Source organism: Sylvia atricapilla, chromosome 2 (genome assembly GCF_009819655.1).
Source record: "Sylvia atricapilla isolate bSylAtr1 chromosome 2, bSylAtr1.pri, whole genome shotgun sequence".
NCBI classification, from domain to species: Eukaryota; Metazoa; Chordata; class Aves; order Passeriformes; family Sylviidae; genus Sylvia; species Sylvia atricapilla.
Window position 1 is genome coordinate 50,374,891 of NC_089141.1, and position 23,172 is coordinate 50,398,062.

A 23,172-nucleotide genomic window follows, 5' to 3' on the forward strand; every position below is an offset into this window, starting at 1 on the left:
CATTTCAAGAACATGTAGGTGTGGCACTTAAAGATGTGGTTTAGTTGTGGATTCGGCAGTGCTAATGGTTAATGGTTGGATTCAATCTTCAGATTCTATAAACCAGAAGGCAGAGATTGTGTGCTGCTCCTCTGCTGTTTTAGGGCTCAGCTGTTAAATGACAGATACTGCTCAGATGTTAAACAACAGCAAAATAAATAAACAAAACTCCACGTGAGGTCTCCAGACTGTGTAGAAAACTCACCACACCCTTCTTCACACTGTCCATCAGTACAGGCTGAGCCCTGTTGAGCTGGATAACCTCAAAATCACAACAGAAGCATTTCAGCTCCTAACTTTTAAAATTATCCCCCAAATTAGAGTATTTTTCAAAATATTTGGCAATCAAACTAAGCACAGAATTAAAGACTAAACCATTTCTGTAGGCTGTGGCAGCAGAGGGCAACACTCTCAAAGGACAAGGCTGTTGCTTGTTATTTGAATAAAATATGAGAGGCCTTTTTTTCATATGTAATTTATGAGTTTGACATATAGCTGGATTAACTACAGGGCTGTTTTTTGTGGGCATCTGTTATCTAGAGTACCTGTGAGATCTGGCTCCATCTTCATTTCATCCAAGTGTTCCTCCCTGCCAGTAATCACCCTGGCCCCAGATGAGTCGTACAACGACAGTTGTTTCCCAGAGAATCCTTTTTCAGTCTCACAGAGAGGAAACTACATCCCTAAACCGACATTTTAAATCCCACAGAAAGCCATATGCACAGCTGGAAAAGTAAGGATCGAAATGTTTATTGCAAATATGCTCCCAAATATGTGACAATATTACTTTTCGGCCATTTGTAGCACTCTCCGCATTTTTTGACTTTCAAACACTGAGCTGTATGATCACACCTCTTCCGGACAGATGTTCACTAGCAGGGTAGCATGTGTGAATAGTGACAAGAGAAACATAGTTTAATTACTTTAGAAACAAATATATAAAATGCAAAACTATCCCAACTTTTTTTTTTTTTAATTCTAGAGCAAAACCAAAGTTTTTGAAAATTGCTGAATTCTGAACCATTTGAATGCCACAATTGAAACAGCTGTTCATACCATCAGATAAATGAGCAACACATACTAAAAGTTAACAGCCATAATTTCCCTCTTTTTATTGACAACTCCCTGAGGTGACTGTAAATATAGATGAGTAAAGCAGATGGTGGTTTTGTTTGTGTTCAGGATCACTAAAGTATTAGGTTTTCTTATTTTAACTTAAGCCGCACTTTTATTCCCTTTTCAAAATTTTGAAATCAAAGTCAGGGCAACCTTAACGCTTTTTCCTTGTGGCTATACTGGGGCATGTGGGTAACTCATGTCCCAGAGTACTATAGGACACTCAGAGATTAAACACGAGAGCTCTGGGGCAAAGCAGTTTGCAAGCTGCAAGTTCACTGGTGCTGAACAGCCTGGTGCACTCCTGTGACACAGGGCACAGCCACCAAGATTGAGCCCAAAGCTGCTTCAGCAGAACTTACTGACTTAGAACTAACATCAGACAACCGTGGTTAGGGCTGCTCGCAGTTCAGCTACTTCTGCAGAGTTTTCTATCTGTGATACAGTTAAAGACTTCAACTTCTGTTCCAAAAGCAGCATGAGGGCTCAGGTCAGGCATGATCAGGTGCTTACCTGTAGGCACACCTGACTTTGAATTCCTCTGCACCAACTGCTACATTTACAAATGGCACCAGTCCTTTACCATGTCTCTGCGACATCCACTCTCTCCCACTCCCCTCATCATCCAGTTGTAGAGACTTAATCCACAGCCATTTGTAAACAGTGCCAAACCCAAAAGTACAAAAATGAATCATCAGGCAGTCCTCACATGAGACTTGCAAACAAAGTTGTAGGTCTTTTTCTGACTTTCTTAGGCCCATACTATTTTCCTTCCCATGCACTGGGCTTTGGCCATTTCCTATAGATTTCTCAGCCTAAGTCTTTTCCCGAGTTCTGCCTACTTGCTTCAGGCTCAACATTCCTTTTCCCCAGGTCAAAATCAAGGAGACAGGACAAGCCAGAGCAGATTAACAATACTATCCTTTTGCTTGTAGGAACATCCCCATATTGCTGCTCCTCCTCATGAAAATGACATCAGCTTTCAACAGCTGAAGATCTGGAGATGACAGAAAGCCCCTCTTTTGCCACTAGAGTAAATATGGGAGAGAGTCAAAGGTATTGCTCCTCCATCAATATAGAAAGGAAGGAAATTGCAAGGAAGTCAGAACATTCATACCATGGCAAGTTTCCTTTCAGGCCCAGGAGAACTCCCAACACCTATTTGCAAACCAGAGGAAAAGGACAGAAAATTACCTTGTTTCTCTCCTATTCACTGCAGCTGCAATTAAAGCACTTGAAAGAATTGAAACTTGTTTGCAAACACAATCCAGATATGTTCTTAGTTGTCACAAAAAAGGTTTTATTTCAAGGAACACTTCACTACACCTTATCTTTGCAGTCCATTGATACACACAAAATGAATGGAGCAGTCATAGGCAACTTGGACAGTGAAAAAAATCAGTTAGTCCAGAATTAAAGTCATGCAGCAAGAGCCCTTTCCCGGCAGAGGCTCAGTTTAAGGTGGTTTGCCTCAGGAGCAGACATTTCCTCGGCTGTCTAAAAATGGTGCTCAAGTAAGCATGAAAGAACTCAGGACAAATCACTCCCTTCCGAAATTCCAAGGCTGGGTCACAGCAGTTTACTGCAATGCAGAACACAGACTTTATTCCTGAAGAGGAAAAAAAATTAATAAAAACTAATTTTACATCAGGAGAAATATTTTAAAAATTGAATTTTATTTCTAACCACTGGAGGATTTAATCCATCTACAGCTCAGTAGGATTCAGTAAGAACCAGAGACTCCATTCCAGACAGAAAAACTTTACAACTGAACACTTCTTAACCTATTCACTTGTCTAACAATGATGGGAGCATCAAACACTCTTCTCTGGAAAAGTGGCTGGACACCACCCAGTAACTACATTGTTCCACTATTTAATACAGTGGATTTCACTACTTCTCACCTGTTTTCATCTGGAGAAACAAGGCTTGAGTCTCTTCGGCACTCAGAGTTGCCCAGTGCTCAGACAGGAACCCCACACCCCATGACCATTCAACAGATATTTTTAGAAACAGAGGCACAAAGTGCTTACTTTCTGACAAAACAGCATTACTTGCTTTTGACTACAGGGTGACGTGAATTACTTCAAACTTTGATTACTTGATGGGGAAACTAGGATTAAAATAGAATATCAGACTCAGAACCTCAGTAAGCTTACAAAACACTCACTGACTTGGAATTGTTTTACATTCACATCTAGGGGAGAAAAGCAAATTTGCTCTTGATAAGATACCTGTATCTTTATTTTTTCCAACTGATCTGCAAATCTATGAAGAACAAGTTATGTAAAGAGTGACAATCAGAGTAAAATAAAAGATAGTAGAGACCATTCCACAGATTTTTTAAGTCAAGATACCAATATCAAAGATACCACTTTTAAGAGCAGTTCAGAGTGGAGAATCATGAGAATTTAACAGGTTTCAAAAAATATTAAAAAAAAAGTAAGAACACAATTATTTTTTTTAGATTTAACATAATACATAAGTTTGATTATTAAAATGTAAAAGAATTTAAGTTTTTAATCTAAAAATTAAATAGGCTATTTTTAATATCACTCCTTAGGAAGTCAATTTTATAATTTTGGACAGAATTCTGCATGAAAAAGAAACAGGATAAGCAAGATCAAGCAGTAGAAGTATCTTAGTAAAAAGAAGTTTATTCATTCATAGTTTAGGTAAATATGCAAATAGTAAGCAAAGCCTTTTTGCCATGACTGTAAACTTTTTATTTAAAAAAATTATGTTAAAAACCAATACAGTAATTTCCATTAATGTTCTAAAAAAGTTTGTTCACATCTTGAAAGAAAATACATTAGCAACATCTCCCAGCAGAATCATTCTTTAAAAAAGTAAAACTCTAGGCGCAGAACATTTCTAGAGTGTAGTATCTCTACATTTTAATTTAATCACATGATTGAATATCATTCATCTCTATTGTCTCTAGGCCATGGTCAAGTGTATATCTTAAATAGATGATATTCAATGATGTGTTACACATTGCCACAGATACTAATATTATTATAAGAGTGCACAACTCAGTTTCACTAACAAAGCAAGACCTTTCTATATGCTGCATTGTAACAGTTAATTTAGCTATATGCCTTTAAAATCATGTATGTTTTCCAAGGAAAAATACTAAAAATATCCATGGTCCAAATTCTGCTCCCACTTATATTCACAGGATAAGGTAAGCACCATCAAGTTGTAGTTTATAGCTGAAAAGCATATAGAGAACCAGTTTGTTCATGAGTATAAGGGAGAGAAGAACTTGCCCCATGTCTGTAAACATTCACATAAGTTTGCAGTCAAAAGTGCCAGATAGGCAGCCTACCCGCAGTTCAATTATTTCATTCAGAGGGGTGCTGGGGGCAAGGAGAATATTATGGAACATTATTTTAGGGGCAAGTTAAATTTTTTTCATGTACTTTGGAAAGACATATTCTCAGCTAGCTAAACCATACTCCAGTAAAATATAATCCACTTCTACCCAAATACAGTACAGCATCATTTCCTAGCTTTCTTGTTCTGACAAAGGAGGATTCAATTCAGCAGCAAGCCCATGACAATATTTCAAAGCAAAACAAAACCCCCACACACCTCTGACCTACTCTCCCCTTAACATACTGCTGATGCTAACAGGAGATCCTCATATATAGGAAGAAAACATCTGAAAAACCATAAACTGACCTTGATTTGTGCACACATAAGAAGTGTGCTTCTAGACAAAAGGTCGTCTACAGCTTTAATGGTCTAGTTTCAATCTAGATCTCAGTCTATATTAACCACATATACCATACAAAACATAACAGAAGGACAGGTGCTTATTCACACTATTAGTATACTCGGTCTCCCTATTCAGTTTGACAGTCAATTTTCCTATTTACACAAACATCTGTTTGAATGTTCCTGATCCTGTAAAATACCAAACATTGAACTCTTAAAATTAAAGGAGAGTCAAGGATGTTCAGCAATTCACAGGATCAGACCCTGAATCAAATTGAATGCAATTCACAAATCAAGTCTGATATCTGACACAGCCTCCTGGAAAAATTTTACCCTCATGTTTTCCCTTTCTTTCCCCAGCTCAGACCATGCTCTCACTATCGCAGAGACAGCCTTCAAAGTGAATAGGATCAGGCTCTGTCAAGCAAACACTGCAGTCTTTAGAAATGCCTGGTATTTACTGCCATCCACTCTGGGGCAGACTTGTCTGCAATGAGAATGGTGTTCCTGGTGTTGATGGATAGTTAGCAAAACCTTCAGGCTGAGCTGTATAGTTCTCCAGAGCAGAAGCAGAATGCGCCTTTAAGGAAGATAAGAAGTTAGGAAACAGCACTGATAAAAACAAGGAAAGAAAAAACTAAATTAAGGAAAATTTCAGCCACAATACCAATCATACTCAAGCCAAAACAAATGGATTATAATATGAAGTGTGCAAAGAATAGAGATGAGCAAGGCATCCATACAAAGATGTTAAACTGTAGTGCAACTGTTGCTCTGAAATACCAGAGAATGAAAAAAGCACTTGCAAACAAAGAAGTGTTAATGGCATTTACTTTCCAGTGGAGTAAGCACCAGCTGATTTGGCAGGCACAGCTTAATCAGGAGCTGTAATATTTTACTGACTCTGAACTTTCCTTCTCTTCATTGCTCAAGTAAATAAGCGTTAATTTTAGTGACTGGATATTATAAATAAGAATGATTATATTCCCTCAATGCAATCTGCATACATTTCTACAGAACAAATAGACCTCTAAGCTGCAAAAGCAGCACGGCCTGGATGAAGTAACTTGCTTCTTCCAATCCCCTGATATTCAGAAGATACCTGACAATATGCAGCACTCTGAACAGTGCTTAGACACATGCTCCATTTTAACAACTGATGTGCCACAGAAGAGAGAAAACACTAAGACACTCAGTTCTATTACGTGCAGAAAAGAACAAACTTCTTACAAGAAATTCTTACAAGCCTTCTTAGAGAGGCTGTTTTTAACAAAACACAAGCTAAATATATAAACACGAAGTCTGATGATAGTTTCAGTTAACTTACGAATAACTTATGATGATAGTTTCAGTTAACTTATGAAACAAACTGCTTCATGGACAAGAAATGATGAAATTGCACATTACCCAAAGCCACTTCAAGCTTATATTACAATTCTATTTCTGGGAACTATCAAGAGAAAGGCACAACCACAACAGACACAAATTCAAGACAATCTGATAACATGTGCAGAGGCACATAACTCACAACAAACGGTCCACAGAAATCTGTAAGTTATTCAAATATCAGACTGGAACTGAGCACAGATTTCGCAAGGCCGTGGTCAGCTCATTAGACTTAACATAAACTCAGCAAAAAAATTAATTTGCATTATCTTTTCTTTTGCCTCTTTCCATTTTACAAAGAGTTTTAGATAACGTTTTCATTTCATTCATGAAGCATTGTACATTGGCCTTGAGTAAGAAGCTAGTACAAGTTGTTTTTTATCATCATCCTTGTAATCAGTTCTCATACAATTTAGGGGTTTTAATCATTTACTGACTTCAACTAATCCCAAGGAGTTAACAGGCAAGTACATGCTCAAGAGATCACTGGAAACAGAACAGTGTTAACAAATAGGCACATTACCTGTAGTAATGCTGACTGTGCAGCTGCACTGTGCTGCAATTCCTGTAAGGAAGATTGTGCAGCACTTTGGGGAAAGCCAGGGATACCAGGGAGAGATAAAAGACCAGGAAAAACTGCATTTCCTGGTGTCTGTAGTCCAGAAGTCAAGCTGAAAGAACATCAAAATGAGGCTATTATTAAGGACATCTGCACCACGTTTTATTCTGTTTCTCTCTCTACAAGCTTATGTCTATATAAATTACAAAAAAGCAGTTCTTTTTCTAAGTCTCATAAAGGTCAGGATTTCTAAACTGAAATCCAGTCTTTACCCACCTAAAAATTATTCATATATACACAAACCAAGACTGTCTGGAATACACCTAAGGGGACTCAAAATGTTTTGTACCTCAACTATGCTGACAATCTGCACACACAAAAAACCACTTTACAGACAAGAATTTATGCTGACTACTTCCTTAAAACATCTACAATACTATCTGCTATTTCCAGTGTGTGCCAATGGATGCCCATGTGGAATCCATTTTTGTAAAAGCCTAGGAGGTGTCAAGTAGCCTCATCTGGGAAATAAGATCACCAAGCACCTCATGGGATTAGGCTGTCATAACAGGGACTATTGAGGCCAGACTATTGAGTCACTACCCTATCAGCTTCTAAGGATAAGTGGAAATGTAGTTGTGAACTAACTTTAAAAATTATCCGCAATTAGTAACTATGAGTGAAAATATTGTCTACACACCTAAAATAAGATCAGTGTTTTGCTCAAGAGAAATAGTTCTGACCTCTAGAAACATTAACATACCCAGCCTGTGCCACAAGTGCAGAGTTGAAGTTTGAGCTAAAGGCCGAGGCAAACCCTGGCAGGACCGGAGCCGGAGATGGGGCTGTGGCAGCTGCTGGCAACGGTGCAACTGCTGCTACTGCAGAAGATGCCTGGAGGCCAGGGAAAGAAGGGAGAGCAGGAGTGACAGAGGGTGTGTTAGAGACAGGAAAACCAGGGAAGGATGGGTTTGATGATCCCAGAGGTCCCTGGGCAACAGAAAAAAGGGAAGGGACAGCACTGGACAGGTTAAGCGAGAAGGGTGGAGCGGAGACTGCTGCAGAGGCGGCGAGTCCTGAGAGTACGGCGGCGGTGGAGCTCACATGGGGGGCGGACACGGCCGGAGTGCTAGTGGCCGGAGCGGCCAATAGAGACCCCGGGAGAGTGACGGGAGGGGTCAGCGCTGGGGTACCAGTAAAAGCAAAGTTACTGGTTAGTGACGTGAAAGGGGGAAGTCCATTGAACACGGGGGCAATGGGAGCAGAGGAGCCATGTGAGGCAAGGGAAATGGAAGCCAGAGAACTAGAGTTGTTCAGAGGAGCACTCAAAGAGGAGAGCCCTGACAGCGCTGGATTCAGGGAACTGGGTAAGCTGACGGGCACTGAAGTTGCTGAGGTGTAAGCACGCCCGAGCCCTGACAGCCCTAGAGTGCTATGAGAAGGGCTGGCTGAATGAGAAGGACCTTTGAAGGCCGACAGGGTAGGACTCATGGGTTCTGTTTTGACCAGAACCGGGACACTTGTGGCAGCTGGGGCTGATGAGAGCTGCTGGTCGGCATTAGCAGGGCTTGTGCCATGCAAAAGAGAGGCTGATGAGCCACAGTTGACTGGCATAATTGATGGCGAAGTGGTTAAAGGTGACTGTGCAGGCAATGTGGGAGGAGTGGAACTAGAATTGGCTACAGATGGGGATGGAAGACCTGGAAAAACAGCCAGCCCAGGTGTGGAGGAACGCTGTGTGTTGGGGGTGGCTGATGGAGTGTAACATTTGTTGACAGAGGAAGTGGGAGGGTCAGAGCTTTGATTAGCAAGAACAGATAAAGAAGCAAGCTCACTTGTCACAGCAGAAGGTAAAGCAGATGAATTGATTAATGAAGTATCATTTGATGTCAGAAATCCCTTCAGGACAGACAAAATTGGGTTAGGCAAGCTAAGCGAGCCAGGAATGGTAGTGGCAGGAGAATTAGCAATTGTAGATGGAACAGGACTAGAAATCCCTTGGGCATTGGGCGGCAAGGACAAAGGGAGGCCAGCAAAGACTGATGACAATGGAGCAGGATTATTAGCAGAAGCAACTGAAGAGGTTGCAGAGAACGGGAGGCCAGCAAATGGAGTAGCAGCAGATGCGAAAGCTTCCGTGGGTGCAGGTGTGGCACATGGAGTGGAAGAACCTTGTGGAGCGGGCATAGCAGCAGGGATAGAAGCCAGCCCAGAAAAAACTGAGGGGATAGGGGTAGAGGTTGCACTGTGAACAGATGTGACAGGAACACCAGGCAATGAAAGGGATTTGATGACAGTAGGGGTCGGGGTGGATGGCTGAGATGTATGGATGGAAGAGGAGACCTGTCCTGGGAAAACAGGAAGGACAGGGGTAGACACGTTCATCCCAGAGATGAGCGGAGTTGCAGGTGCTAATGGATGGCTTATTGCCTTGACAGGTGATGGGGTAGGGACTGGAGTAGCAGCAGGTGTTGAAGGATTAGAACCATGAGGAGTAAAGAGCTGATTCGCTTGTGCAGAAAAAGCTGCAAAGAAACAAAACCAGTAAGAATACTTGAAACTGTCAGAAATGTTTGAAATCAACAGAAAAACATTTTACATTTCAAAACATGATACACAGGCAATACCTAACACACAATGTCTACGTATAAACAATGAACAGTGGGGCCTATGAAAACAAACCAAAAAGGTACACACAAACACATCACACAAATCATACACTATGTGGGCTAACACTCCTTTTTAAAACACTCTGTGACATCTGCTACCTCTTCATGATCTCATGCAAAACAGTTAGAAACTCAAATACACTCTGTAAGAACATCTAAGTGATACAGGTAAACACCCTCCCTCTGGTCCCTAGCATTTGGCAGTACCCAAACCAGATCTAATATTCCATCAGCATCAGATCACCTGGGCTCCTCTGCATCCACTCTCACTGAAGGTCAGAATTTCCTTCAGAACCAGTTAATTCAATGTATCATGATTTCAGAGAAGTTTAGTCAACAACTGAAGAAAGCTGATTTCAGGTGCTGGTAGTTTTCTTTCCTTCAAAATCAGGTCATTCTCTTCACTGTGCTTCCTTCAGATTTTGATTCTAAGAAGGTACACTTTTAAATTCATTTATCACACTACAGTAGTAAACTAACATTAGTGCTTGACTTTATCAACAAGTATTTCTAGGAGTCTTTTGTCAGCTGTCTGTAATAAAGGTGAGCACCTGCCACTAAAAGTATCAGCTTGTGTCAATCCTACAAAGTAAGTTGGAGACATCAGTCAAGCTGCAGGAAAACAGATGGGCACACTGTGAATGAGGAGGTGGAGATTAATGGAAAGGAGCTGCATTTATGAACACTGGCATGTCAAGAGTCTCGATATGCCTGCCTCTAGTTTCCTGTGGAACATGAATATGTTAATAAATCATTTCTCTCAAACAACCCTTGTGCTTTATTTTACTTTTGGAGCAATCTGTTCAAATGTAAGCAAGACACTCGTCCAACCAGTCAAATGTACCACTCATATCTCTCCAGCAGCCTAAATTTCTCTCTTGCCTGATTTCTACATGTAATTCTACACACATAACCAGAAAATTATACTTAAAATCTCAGACCTAAGTTGATATGACAAACTCCCATTTTGTGTATGTTGAAACTCTAAAACGACAAAATCTGCCAGAAAACTATTTCCTTTGACATCCTCTTTTCAAAAACATCCCAGACTGCTCAGCTCTGGATTCTGTTCCTTTCTCATTCTATTTCCAAGTTAAATACTCTCCTAAAGATCACATTTATTTAATCCTGACAGCCAAGATAATCACTAATGAAATACAGCTGTACTAGAACCCAGGGTTGTTACTGAACTTTTCTTCCTATGAGAATATTTCATTCCTTAAAATATTCATTTAGCTGTATGAACTAACTTCGTAAAAATACATGTACACTTAAAGAGGGATAAATAAGAATGAAGTGATTCTTCAAAACATTTCTGTAGAACCATCCCTGAACATAGATAAGGAGAGACAAAATAATTTTTTTTTCTTTGCTCCCTAGGAATATTTAAAGTAGCTAAACTTATCACAGTCATTTTATCTATTTGCAGCATTTGTCAATATGACTGACTCAATGGTGAGTAAATTCTCAGTCTGTAATTGTCAATTCTAATAAAGTGTTACAAAGTCTTTTTATAAGTAGTTCCTAATGGGATTTATTTTTATGCTTTGTACTAAGTGTGAAAAGAGTCACACAAATAAAAACAATAAAAAATGTACCCCTGTCTTGGTAAAAAGAACAGGATATTACAGAGCAAGACGAAAGTGCAGATAGACTTAGCTGGATCTAACACTCTGTGACAAGACATTCAAAAATCTCTAAATCTCTCTTGCTTCCTACCATCCTATTGCAAGTGATCTATGAAATTTTCATGTCAATGAGTTTTTCAACAGATGTCCAGAGTTCTAAAAATCACAAAGATTTACTGAAGTATTTTAAGTGCATGACACTGCAAAGCGTATTGTGATCTACTTTTTAGCATGACTTCTCACACTTACATAACAAAGAATATAAAAAACTTTACAAGTTAACACAAAAGAATGAATTTCAGTGTTTCAATGCTTCTAAGTAAAAATGTCTGACGATTTTTTTCCTCCACTCTCAAGAGATCCTATTCCACACACTTAGTGGCTGCATACTTAGAAGCTTATGAAGATCCCACTAAACAAGTTGTTAACATTTTCTGAACAAATAACAAAGATACAATCAACACAAAAATCCCCCTGTGGATTTGCAATTTACCTTGATTTTGGGAAGGTTTTGCCTGGGAGGAAAGGTCTTCATTTTCTAAACAGAGAACAGAAGACTGTTATTGAAAAGCAAATGAAACTCCAGGAGTGAATGATCCACTCCCAGCAATGAACCAGGAAAACCAGCATGAATATTTTTAAAGATATGCATGCTTTACCTGATACCACTTGATTAGCAGTGTATGGTGGAGGAGCCGGTAAGCCTGGAGCTATGACATTGGCCATTGGAACTAAGCCAGCATTGTTGTAAGCACCTAAAATAACAAAGGCAATACACATCCCTGTTGTCAGAAGAACCCCTATCTAGATGAATCAGTAAGCATCTTCTCTTTTGAAAGAGTATTTTGAAGACTCTAAGACATTCCTTCATCAAAAAGCTAGGCCAGTTAATTATCCAAGCTGGATGTTGGCTTTTGCCAACGTCTGCCTGAATGGCATGCATTGTGATAAGGGCATTTCTCTCAAGAGGGTACAAAAAAGTCAGGTTACAATTCCTTTCAGTTCCATTTTTTCTCCATTTTTTGGAGGAAAAATTCCAAGGGGATGAGTGTCTGCAGCATCATTGGTTCCTTTCCTATTCCTAACTTCAAAGCTGCTGCAACTCCTTCTTCAACATTAAAGCCGGACAAACAAAGGAGCCAAACACAGATCAGTAACCATGACCCTTCAGCCAAAAAATTCTGAGAAAGACATCTCCTCTCAAATACTCCATCTAGTATTCTGAAATATTTCTTTAAATGTTAAGAAATTCAAGTGGGTTAGCAAAGTGCTTTAATATAAAATTGTTACATCAATTAACGTATTAAATAAACCTTTCTTCCTCTGTTACTTTTTGGAGCAACTCAAACTGTTGTATTGCTCTGGTACACAGTTCTGATGAAACACAACTGAATTTAAATTGCAGGAACACAAACACATTTCACAGTGGCCCTGAATTAACAGTTTAAAAGTGTAAGAACTTGGGCTTCATGGGAAAAGGTAGCACTTCAGCAATACTGAAAGTGCACTAATTTGTCATATAGAAGTCCTTTCTGATTTCATACTTTCATAGTAATTCCACCTGATGTTAAGATTTCTTGCACAACAACTCTTGCCTGAAAATCAGAAAAGCAACTAACACTGCATCACTCAGGAAAGAAATGTTCAAGAGGCAGAAAACAACTCATTGTTCTAAACACTGACTGAAAACAATCACATTCAATAGTTTCAGGTCACAATCTGCAATCTCATTAAACACACATTATATAATTTCACTGGTTATGAGGTCTGTTGTCACAAGAGCTTTCTTAAAAAACATGTTGCAGCCTAGTAAGGCCCTGAAACCTCAAAAGTTCTTTCGTATCCTAAAACTGTACTAATATTTCTATCCTGCCACAGGCAAAATGTTGTGCTTTAAGATACTTTGGATAGGATTTATTCAATATAAATTTGAGTTAGTCTGCAAGTTTCCTGTACAGTTTCTTGGGAAGAAGTAATTTCCTGGGCATAAATAATCAATCAGTCTTAGTTTAGCCACTTGTAGTGCCCATTTTTCTAAAATGGCTATCAAAAGACTTGCAGACATCAAATTGATTAGATGACAGCCTTCCGCATGTTTGCTAGGAGTTCGGCTCCACTTTCTTATCTTACCTGAAAAACTCCCAGAAATCAGTGAACAGCAAGCATCCTAAGCAGAGCACTCCTTGTTTTGCAGTACAGAATTTCAAGATTAGAAAAAGGCTTTCAGCTGCCAGACCTGAATCTGACTATTTAAGGTAACCTAAGCTTTCTTTCAAAGAAAGGGCAATTGCCTTGCTCCCTTCCAAAAATGTCTCAAAGTCTAACAATTGATGCAGCAGAGCAAAGAGAGGAGCTTATAAACAAAGGCTCAATCTTTTCTAAGGCACTTGGCTAGAAATAGAGCAATGGCAGGAAAAAGCAATGACTATTTCCCTTCTGAGACTAAAATCTACTTTTTTTCTAGGGAACTGTTTACTCTCCATTATGATGGAGAGAAGGTAAAGCTGAAGGCAACTGAGAAACAAATTACAGCAAGTTCCTACACAGTTCCACCCAGTTCAGGGCCGTGGCTGACCATATCCCAAGCTGGGTTCTACATCAACAAGTCAGACTTGTCAAGCCAAAGCCCAAGCATTGGCCAAACATTACAACAAAGCCAAAGCCCTTGCCTTGTCTAACATGCAATGCCTCTCATAAATTAAATACTTTGTCATCAGAACAGGACTGTGAATTTTTCTTATGGATGTTGGAAAAAGAAGTCAATATATTCCTCTTTTTATAAATTCTGCTGACATGAAAGAAAAGGTAGAAACCAGTAGCCAGAGCATGCTCAGGGAGCAGAAGCCAATTTCAGATATGACCATGGTCAGAGAAACTGACACTTGACACATTACTTAAAGGCAAATGCATGAACAATAGCATCAAGCCAGAACACACTGAAACCTTACTTGGTGCAATAGTTGCATGTGGCCGACATGGTGGGATGGGGTATGGAACTGGTTTGTGTGGATTGTACGTTGATGGAGCCTACATAAACAAAAAACAAATGGAAAAAGCAATAGTGAAAGCATTACCTAATGTTTCTCAGACAAAAAGCTAACATTTAGATACTTCTACAGACAGGCATTCTTCACTACAAATATATGTGATACAAAATTTCTTCATAATATCCATAGTGACTGCAAGTATTTTAAGCTTTCTGAAAAGAGTGAAACAAACATCACTAGTATACCTTTAAATTTTAATATAAAACTGAGCACAGGTGGTAAAGGGAGCTCCTTTCTGCCTTGCAGTTCACACACTGTAGTCTTGGACTGACTTCTAATTTTAAAGGTTTAGCACATTTAAAATGAGAAAATATTTCTGAAGGTACCCATGCCTTTAAAATAAACAGCTTTGTAGGAAACACCTCATAATAAAAGCGATAATAAAACATTTGGACAATACTTCAAAGTAGTAACAGGTTCACTGAAAGATTGTCCCATATACTGCTTTTAGTTTTCTCTTCTGCTACTGTAATTTAAATTCTGTCTTCAAATGTACATTATATCCAGTAGAGATAAAAACTTTCCCACTACAGATAAAAACTAGAGCTCATATTCATTACAGAAGTTTAGCTTCAATTAAATTGCTGCTTTACAGTCTTCTTGCAATATAACAGCATTTTATAACAAAGCCTTGTTGAATTGGCTGGTACTTCTTTTGGGGATTTTTAAAGTTTCATTTATTTATTAATTTTTTAGACATACTGGTTTGGATGGTCCAAGTATACGGGCTGCTATTCCCTTTCCTTCATTAGTACATTCTTCTGTGTCCTTTTTGATAGGGGTTCCCTGAAACAAAAGAAAATTAAACCAAGCATTAATTTAGATACAAATCTGACTATACAATTTCTGCCGCATTTGATCTTTTTCCTGAGCCACATTTGAGTTTTTGAACTTTCTGAAAGTAACCATGCTTGTCAGGGGAAAAATCCAACCCAACCAACTGTTTCAGGCTTGTAAATAAGTAAGAGCACTCCAATAGCCTGGTTTGTAAAACTGAGCTTTTGTAAAGAGAGGCATTTTTAACAGTGTATGCTGTTGACGGAATTCTGCATTTTGACTTGTGGATGTGATAACATTAATTTCAATTAATTTTCCTGTCCCTTAAGAGTTCACAGTAAATGCTTAATATGCTTAAGAGCCACACTAAGATTAGCAGTAGTACTGCAGTGACCATACTAGGTCACCTTATCAACATACCAGGAAGCCTCTTGACATCTCTGCTGATTCTGCCAAATACTGCTGGAGTTGACAATTTTTTCCTGATATGAACAATGCCTTATTTATGAAGTAATCTTTATCTGAAGCAGCATAGAAAGAACGGGCAAATAAAAATAATGCAAGTTCCCTGCTTGGAAATGTGGAATGGGTTAAAACAAACAAACCAACAAACCCAACAAACACACTTTGGTTTTTATTCCACTCCTCCTTCCATGTATATGAATTCTGGGTTTGGTTATACTACAATGAATCTTAAATCAAGGGTTCATTTGTGAAAAGCAAAAGCATAGGATCATGCTTACTGGAAAAATTCCATTAATGCGGCTTGGTTTACCCTTGGGATAAGGATTGCCAGGGATCATGCCACAGGATGATATCATAGCATGAGGAGCCTTACAACCTGCTTTTGAAGCCTGCAAAATAATAAAGAAAGAATATTATTTGCTATGACATTCAATGCTCTAAAGAAACTAGTTACTATTTTATGACATTTAGACTGCATGAATCAACCGACACAGAACAACTGAAGCCTGTGTTTCAAGTTACTACTCCAAATAATCCAAACAGTTCAAACTTCTGGCAAAGACCCACTTCTGTTTATACTGGGTTTAAACATTCTGTGTTCTCTAAAACAAACACAAACTTTCCTCCACCATTGGTTGCAATTCTGTGTCCCTTTTTTCCATATGTTCCTAATGCCTGACAAAAGCTTCTCCTTTTGTTGCACATGCTCTTATCTTTTTGCAGTTGGTTGTTTCAGTTTGTCTTACACCAGTAGCTCCTAAAAATCCTCATGTTAAGCCCTGACCCCACAGTGACCACAAGGATGCAAACAGAATCCTAACAGAACCAAGGTTATCAGTCCATCTCGCTTACCTGTTCAAGAATTCTTCTGCATCTTTTCTTCTCTGACATATTAATTCTGAACAGATCTTCAATAAGGCGATAATTCTGAGCATCAACAATGTTGCTGTAAAGACAGTGACAATTATTGCCATTCAATTTGCATAAGCTGAAACAATGCACCACTGAAAAGTGACCCACACTTAGTTAGCTACTACCCAAAGTACATTAAAAAAACATAATTATTTCAGATCATAATATTACTATTATTATTATTAAAGTAAAAATCCTAGGCTTAAATATGGACTTCATACCTGTAAACAAAACATAGTATTAGAACTAAATATCAATACACAACAATGGATGATAATGGCTCAACTTCATTGCATGAGTAATATTTCTTAAATCCCAGTCTCATCACAAGAAGGTAACAGGTCAGTCTAATGTCACACTAACTTTCCTTAAGCTCTCCTGTTTTGTTTTGATCCGAAATAGACTAGGAGCACTGACATGGCTTCCTTAAGCTCAACTTCAAAAGCAAAATCATGTTTGTATCCTCAGTCTTAATTATTTTATGGATATTTGTATTGTGAATTTATATGCCCCAGGAAGTTCAAGCAGGCTGTAATACAGCACTCACAGGGAAGACAGATATGCTTAGAGCAAAAAAAAAAAAAAACCACCAAAATTACCAAAAGAGAACAACACTTTATAAAACAAATCCCCTGAACCAAGCAGAAAAGTTCCATTTTAAATATGTGTAATCGATCCTTTGAAACAGCTCTGTTCACTAGGAAAGCCCAATTTTCTCTGTAAATAAAAATTTAGAATATCTATACTTTTTTTCTTTTTTTATAGACAGCAGATTTGTCAGTTTAAGAGATCCATTTACTTAACTAATTTCTCCATATGTAATATTTAGAGGACTTTTCAAAAAAGGGTCAATTCCCAGAATTTCCTGGTCTCAGGTCCTCCAGATTTCAGTGAGTAGAGAAATAAGCTTAAGACTCTCTTTGTTCTCTCCAACACTTGAAGACCACAGTAAGAACATTGCCAAAGGGGCAGTTTTCCAGCAGGCAGAAGCCCACATAGCAGCAAGGGCAAGACTCAAAATGAACTATGGAATTTTCCACAATCACAGAATCATTTATTGGAAAGACCTTAAATATCATTTAGCTCCAAAGCCCCTTCAGGTGAACAGAGGCACCTTTTACTAGACCAGGATGCTCAGAGCTCCATCCAGCTTGGCCTTGAACATTTCCAGGGATGGGGCATCCACAACTTCTCTGGGCAACTTGTGCTAGTGCCTCACCAGCCTAACAGCAAAGAATTTTTTTCCTAATATCCATTTTAAACCCACTCTCTTCCAGTGTGAAGCCATTCCCCTTGTCCTGTCACTACACTCCAGCTCTCTTGCAGCCTCCCTTCAGGTACCATAAGGCTGCAATTAGGTCACCCCAACTCATTCCAGGCTGAACAAACCCCATTATCTCAGTCTTATGTCTACTTCTAAGTATTCTTTTAAACAGCCCCATCAGTAATGGATTTGTGCTTTACCTTAACCAGGCACAGTGCTTCCTTCTAAGAGTATCTAAAGTTTTATATCCTCAAACACGAGCTAAACCAATACAAGTTAAGGAACACAGCAGAAGAGATACTTACGAAGCTAAGATTTCAAGGGCAATAAGTTTATCTTTACTGAATGTGAAGCAGTTGAGAATATTAACCATTTTTGATGCTGGAACTGCCACTATTTTCTGACAAGAAAGAAAGAAAGGAAAAAAACTTGTATAAAATAAAGCAGTACTATGTTAAACTCAGAATACAATTCAGTAACAGCTTAATATGGTGTATTTCAGTAAACTTTTAATAATCCTTCCCTCCCATTGGGAAGGAGACTCTTATGCTAAATAATGAAAAAGCAGCTCCAAAAAGCACTCACCAAAAGCAAAGAAATCAGGAGAGTTAACAAGAATTACAAAGGGTTACATCTGTTCCTGTGATATACAGGAAAGCAAAAGTCACTTTAGTCAGCAAAGATACCCCAATTAGAAGTATGGAATTTCATGGCTTGAAAACACTGAAGGAAATGAAGAAGAAACTTTGAAAATTTTAAAGGATATATTGACTCATCAGCTGCAAAGTAGGTGTCATAAAATTAAGATGACATTAAAAGAGCAAATTTATTCCACATGATCATGTCACAAGAACTTACATGTTGTAAAGCCTTTATTGCCTTAAGCTGTGGTTCTGCCCAGGAGAAGTATCTCAGCAATTCAACAACCTGCAACAGTAAGACCATCAATTAATCTTTCAGATATATTAAAAATGTATGCTAACAGCATACATATGACCTTTCCACTTTTATAGTGCATTGGTATACTGCTAAAAAACATCTGTCTGTGATGTCTGATTGTCAGTGCCTAACAGCATCTAACCTTCTTTTTATTTCTCAGTAGGCACTTAAAAATACTATTTTATGAGAAGATTTTGTATGGAAATGCTTAAAATACTTTTCGACATATATTAGCATCTATGAATGACAATAACACTGTATTAGAATAAGTAAAAAAAAAAAAAAAAAGGTAAGTATCTCTGAAAAAGCTTAACATCAGTCAGGATCCCAAACAGCATATTCCCAAAGATATATATATATATTTAAACAACAACAACAACCAAAAAAAAACAAAAAAAAAAAAAAAAAAAAACAAAAAAAAAAAAAACAAAACAAAACAAAACAAAACAAAACAAAACAAAACAAAAAAACACCAACACCCAGCAGGAAAAGAAAGAGGAAGAAGAAAATCTACATATTGTCGTATTATACATTATCACTACATCTCTATTTAGACCATACACATGAAACAATCCTAAATTCTATTACAATAAATTTATACCATTTTCCAGACACAGTAAGAATGAAAATGTACTGATTTTGATGACAAAGCAACCTAGAACTCTTTTTAATATGTCATGCTGTTACAATAGTAAGGAATCAAATCTCCTCAATTAATAAATATGAAAAGCTAATAGGATCAGCCTCAGTATGACTGGAGACAATCAGTTTGTATTACTAAATACACAAAAACAATAGCTCCCATTAAACCCATAACAGTGTTGCCTTTACCTGTTCACTGGAAAAGTATCCATGAACATATTCAATAGCTTTTAATTTGTACTCAGTCAATACAGCCTAAAAGACATAGAAAAAAAAATTATGCATAATCGGTGACTCAAGAATTACAATTATAGCATAACCATCTGCTAATCAATTAACTTAAAATCTGCCCCTACAAAGTGACATTTGTATCAATTACACTGCAGCATTTTGAAGTAACAGTGTATTTCTTAGATAACTGAGAACAGTGAAAAGCAGGAAGATATGATTTAATTCTTCTCTTAAAAAGAATATTATTTTTTTTATTTATTTGATTTTGCTTTTTTGTTGTTGCTTATAACCATGCTGAGAGAACATCATCAGTCTGCTTTTTGTTCCATTGATTTACATGAACTCTAAGTTAAACAAGATATACAGTTGATTATTCAGGCAATGGCTTTGCACAGCCCCTATAAACTAACTGACAAAGTATTTTACTAAAGTGAATTTATGAAGAAATTGGATAATGAGTCTATACAGACAGAATAAAATACACAACAAAGCTCAGTCCAGAGATGGATACTATCTTATCATTACCCTCATGGCTTTCAAATTTTACCATGCAATCATCCCAAACAAACAAATCACAGTTCTTTAATGCAGCACTGGCCTTTTGACTTTGTGGCAAGACAGCTTTGTTGATAACCACATGAGCTGTCTAACAGCCAGGACTTCCCCTGCACCCAGCCCTCTGTGAGGAGACAGCTAACAGCTGAATTCCTGCCCCAAGCTGGTGAAAACACCCTTCTTCCACAGCTTCCAAGTTCCCCCTCCAATGCTAGACCTTGTGTATTCTCAAACTAGCTTTAGCTTTACCCACACACCCACTTCTGTCCTCCCCCCAACAGCCCTCAAATCCACCCGCACCCCATGCTTTTTTGTTCCTGCCCCTCCACACAGACAGACACGAAGGTCTCCATCACTGCAGCCTGACTGTGAATGAGTAGCACAGAAACCTGCTTGGATACTGTTTGAGACAATCCTCCTCCTTTCTGGGCCTCATTAAGAGACAAACACTACCAGGCACACTGAAGTCACAGGGGGAAAAGAATTTCTGTCTTCGTGCTCATTTTTTCTTCTATCCCTTCCTCCTCTTGATGTGTTTTTTGAAAAAAAAAAGCAGGGTATGTCTTTTTTTTTTTTTAATGGAAACAAATTTTACTTTTCCTTCTTAAATCAATAACTGAATGACTATAACAAAACTACGAACAGAAAGCACTGCTATGCATATTTATAGAAGGAAGAAACAAACAAAACCTCCCAAGTTTATTTTGCAAGTGCTTGTAAATACACAGAGGGAAAAACAGAAGTAAGCTATACATGAAGACATTTAAATAATTGCTCCTAGTAACTGTAGGACTGAAAATGGAATATGCCAACACAACAAACTTGTAAATCACATAATAAAGAAGGTTCTACCACGGAGCAAGAAATGAAGTTTAAACAAAAACAGCAACAAAGACACAAAATCAGCATTTGGACAATGAATGTTACACCACAACACCACAACTATTATTAACACAGCACAGCACTGATCCTTAGATCAACAGCAAGCTGGAATACAGGAATACAGAAACACAGGCAGATAGCATAGAGGAAACATAATTGCCTATAATCGCATGTCTAAACCCTTTTGTCTGAAGTCTTTAGTAATCACAGAGCATATTCTGAAGGACTGCACTGCAGTAATATAATTGAAACATTACTCCCTCCCACCATCAATCATCAGAGAAAGCATTCATGCACTAGTCATTCTCTGATTCTTTTTTTTTTGGTTGTTCCCAGATTTTCCACACAAATTCATAAGTTGGGAGGGAAGTCCACACCCTAAAATATCTTAGAGTGTCACGTTTTTAGCTGTTTTATAAAGGAGACTTTATGACCATGACCTTATGCAAAAACGTAGTTGTGGTAAGAAAGTCACCCCTGAGGCTTCTGTTGAAAAGTTTTATACCTCGATATGCTGCAAAATAACAATACTGCAATTGCAGCCATCACTGCCTCATGCCGAACAGAAACTGAACTGGAACTCAACTCCAGTACCCGAGTCCAAATAAAGGAAATTTACCTCTCCTAGACAAACACAACACAACAAAAAACTCTATTTAATACAAAAAAATGCTATGCATCGCTGTTCTGCCATAAAAAAATCGCATCTGAAACAAGCCCTTCACTGTCACACCAAGACAACTTCGGAAGTAAACTGTTTTACTGTGACACTTAAATAACCTCTGCTTAAGTGCAACAAAATACATCATCACAGGTTTCTGCTTCCAGGTAAAACAAGAAACATTAATCTCAAAGGTTCTGATTTTATTTCACTCTCCTTTTCCCCTAGCATTTGGGGAAGAGTGCCAAAAGTAACCTCGAGTTTTCCTGTGAAAAGCAGGCCCCTTTGCAGAGAGAAACCAGAGCCCTGCCAGCCACCAGGAAGCCCAGGTTTGTGCCTCTACTCCCCACAACCAGCAGTATTCTGCTCGGAGAGATTTTAAACAGGAGATGGAGAAGCACAGTTCAGAGCACGCATCAGAACACAGGATTCACATCCCAGAGGTAGAAGGTGTACACACACTCCTGAGCTGTGGAAGATGTGACTTCTAACAAGGACAACAGAGTGCATCTCAGAAATCAGTGTTCTCACGTCCTATTTGTGCATTGTACCACCTAAACCAGCATATAAAAGGTGGTGGGTACTTTACACTGTCTCCGGACAGGCCAAGCAAATGCAGCCCTTCCCCCCAGACAAGACATGCTTGGCTACTTTTTCTTCCTCATCTTCCTTGAAAGTGAAAATGCTGCAGTACCCTTTTCCAAGTGCTTATTTCAAATGAGAGGGCTCAAGACCATCCAGTACCATCCAACCACCCCTTCTATGAGCAGGGACACCTCCCACTAGGTTGCCAAAGGCCTTATCCAGCCTGGCCTCGAACACTGCCAGGACTGGGGCATCCACCACCTCCCTGGGCAACCTGTTCCACTGCCTCAACACCTTTACAGAAAAGAATTTCTTGTTAAGACCTAATCTAAATGTTTCTCCCTTTCAATCTGCAGCCATTACTCCTTGTCCTATGGTTCATCACCAAGTGATTAAACTAACACACAAAACGAGAATTTACCTTCCTAATTTCATCCAGCACGGTTTCAAATGATTTCTTATCCATCTTGATTATTGCATTCAAGGCCGACACTTAAACGTGGAGGAAATAATACAAATAATAAAAAAAAATAATAAAAAATCCCCAAAACCTAAGTGACTTTAAGCATACAGGAAAAAAAGGATTAAAAAAATAAAATAAATGCCGGGCACAGAAGGGGGCCGGGGCTGTCCTCGGCCCCGTGGATGGAGCTCTGCGGTGGCGGACACGGAGACAAAGGCGCCCTCCGGGGGCCGCCCGGCGCGTCCCGCGGGCGTTCCGGCGGGACAGGCGGGCGCGGGGGTCGCGGGAGCGGCAGGAAGGGAAGGGAAGGGCGGCGGGAAGGGAAGGGCGGCAGCGGCGGCCGCCCCGCTCAGCACGCTGCACGGCGGCCCGGGGCGCCCCAGCAGAGCATCGTTCGCGGCGCCGCCGCCCTGCGATCCCGGCGGGCAGAGCCGGGGCGGACCCGGGCGGTCCCCGGGGCAGGCGAGGAAGGCGGCCCGGCGAGCGGCGTGAACCCCCAGACAGCGCACCCCCTCCGCCGGTCCCGCCTCCGCGCCGTCGCGTCCCTATGGCATCACCGCGCGGAGCGAAGGCCCTTTTCCACGCTGGGCGTCGAGAGCGCTGCCTGCGCAGGAGCGGCGGGAACTCGG

The 23,172-nt window shown here is 39.3% G+C and overlaps 1 protein-coding gene across 2 annotated transcripts; it reads right to left on the reverse strand.

Annotated features, from left to right (window-relative positions):
* Positions 1–2,431: 2,431 nt before the first annotated feature.
* Positions 2,432–23,126, reverse strand: PROSER1 (proline and serine rich 1). Of its 2 annotated transcripts, none has more exons than XM_066313208.1 (13): positions 22,502–23,126; positions 19,356–19,421; positions 18,444–18,512; positions 17,891–17,985; positions 16,262–16,355; positions 15,688–15,798; positions 14,870–14,953; positions 14,069–14,147; positions 11,780–11,875; positions 11,614–11,658; positions 7,587–9,348; positions 6,788–6,935; positions 2,432–2,764 (listed from the first exon to the last, which is right to left on the reverse strand). In XM_066313208.1, the coding sequence occupies exons 1-13, from the start codon at positions 22,544–22,546 to the stop codon at positions 2,759–2,761; spliced, it is 2,700 nt and encodes an 899-aa protein (XP_066169305.1). In that variant the 5' UTR covers positions 22,547–23,126; the 3' UTR covers positions 2,432–2,758. The 2 variants fall into 2 exon arrangements, with proteins under 2 accessions (XP_066169305.1, XP_066169304.1); XM_066313207.1 differs by lacking the exon at positions 2,432–2,764 and adding an exon at positions 3,793–5,458 and having other exon boundaries at positions 22,502–23,125.
* Positions 23,127–23,172: the final 46 nt, after the last annotated feature.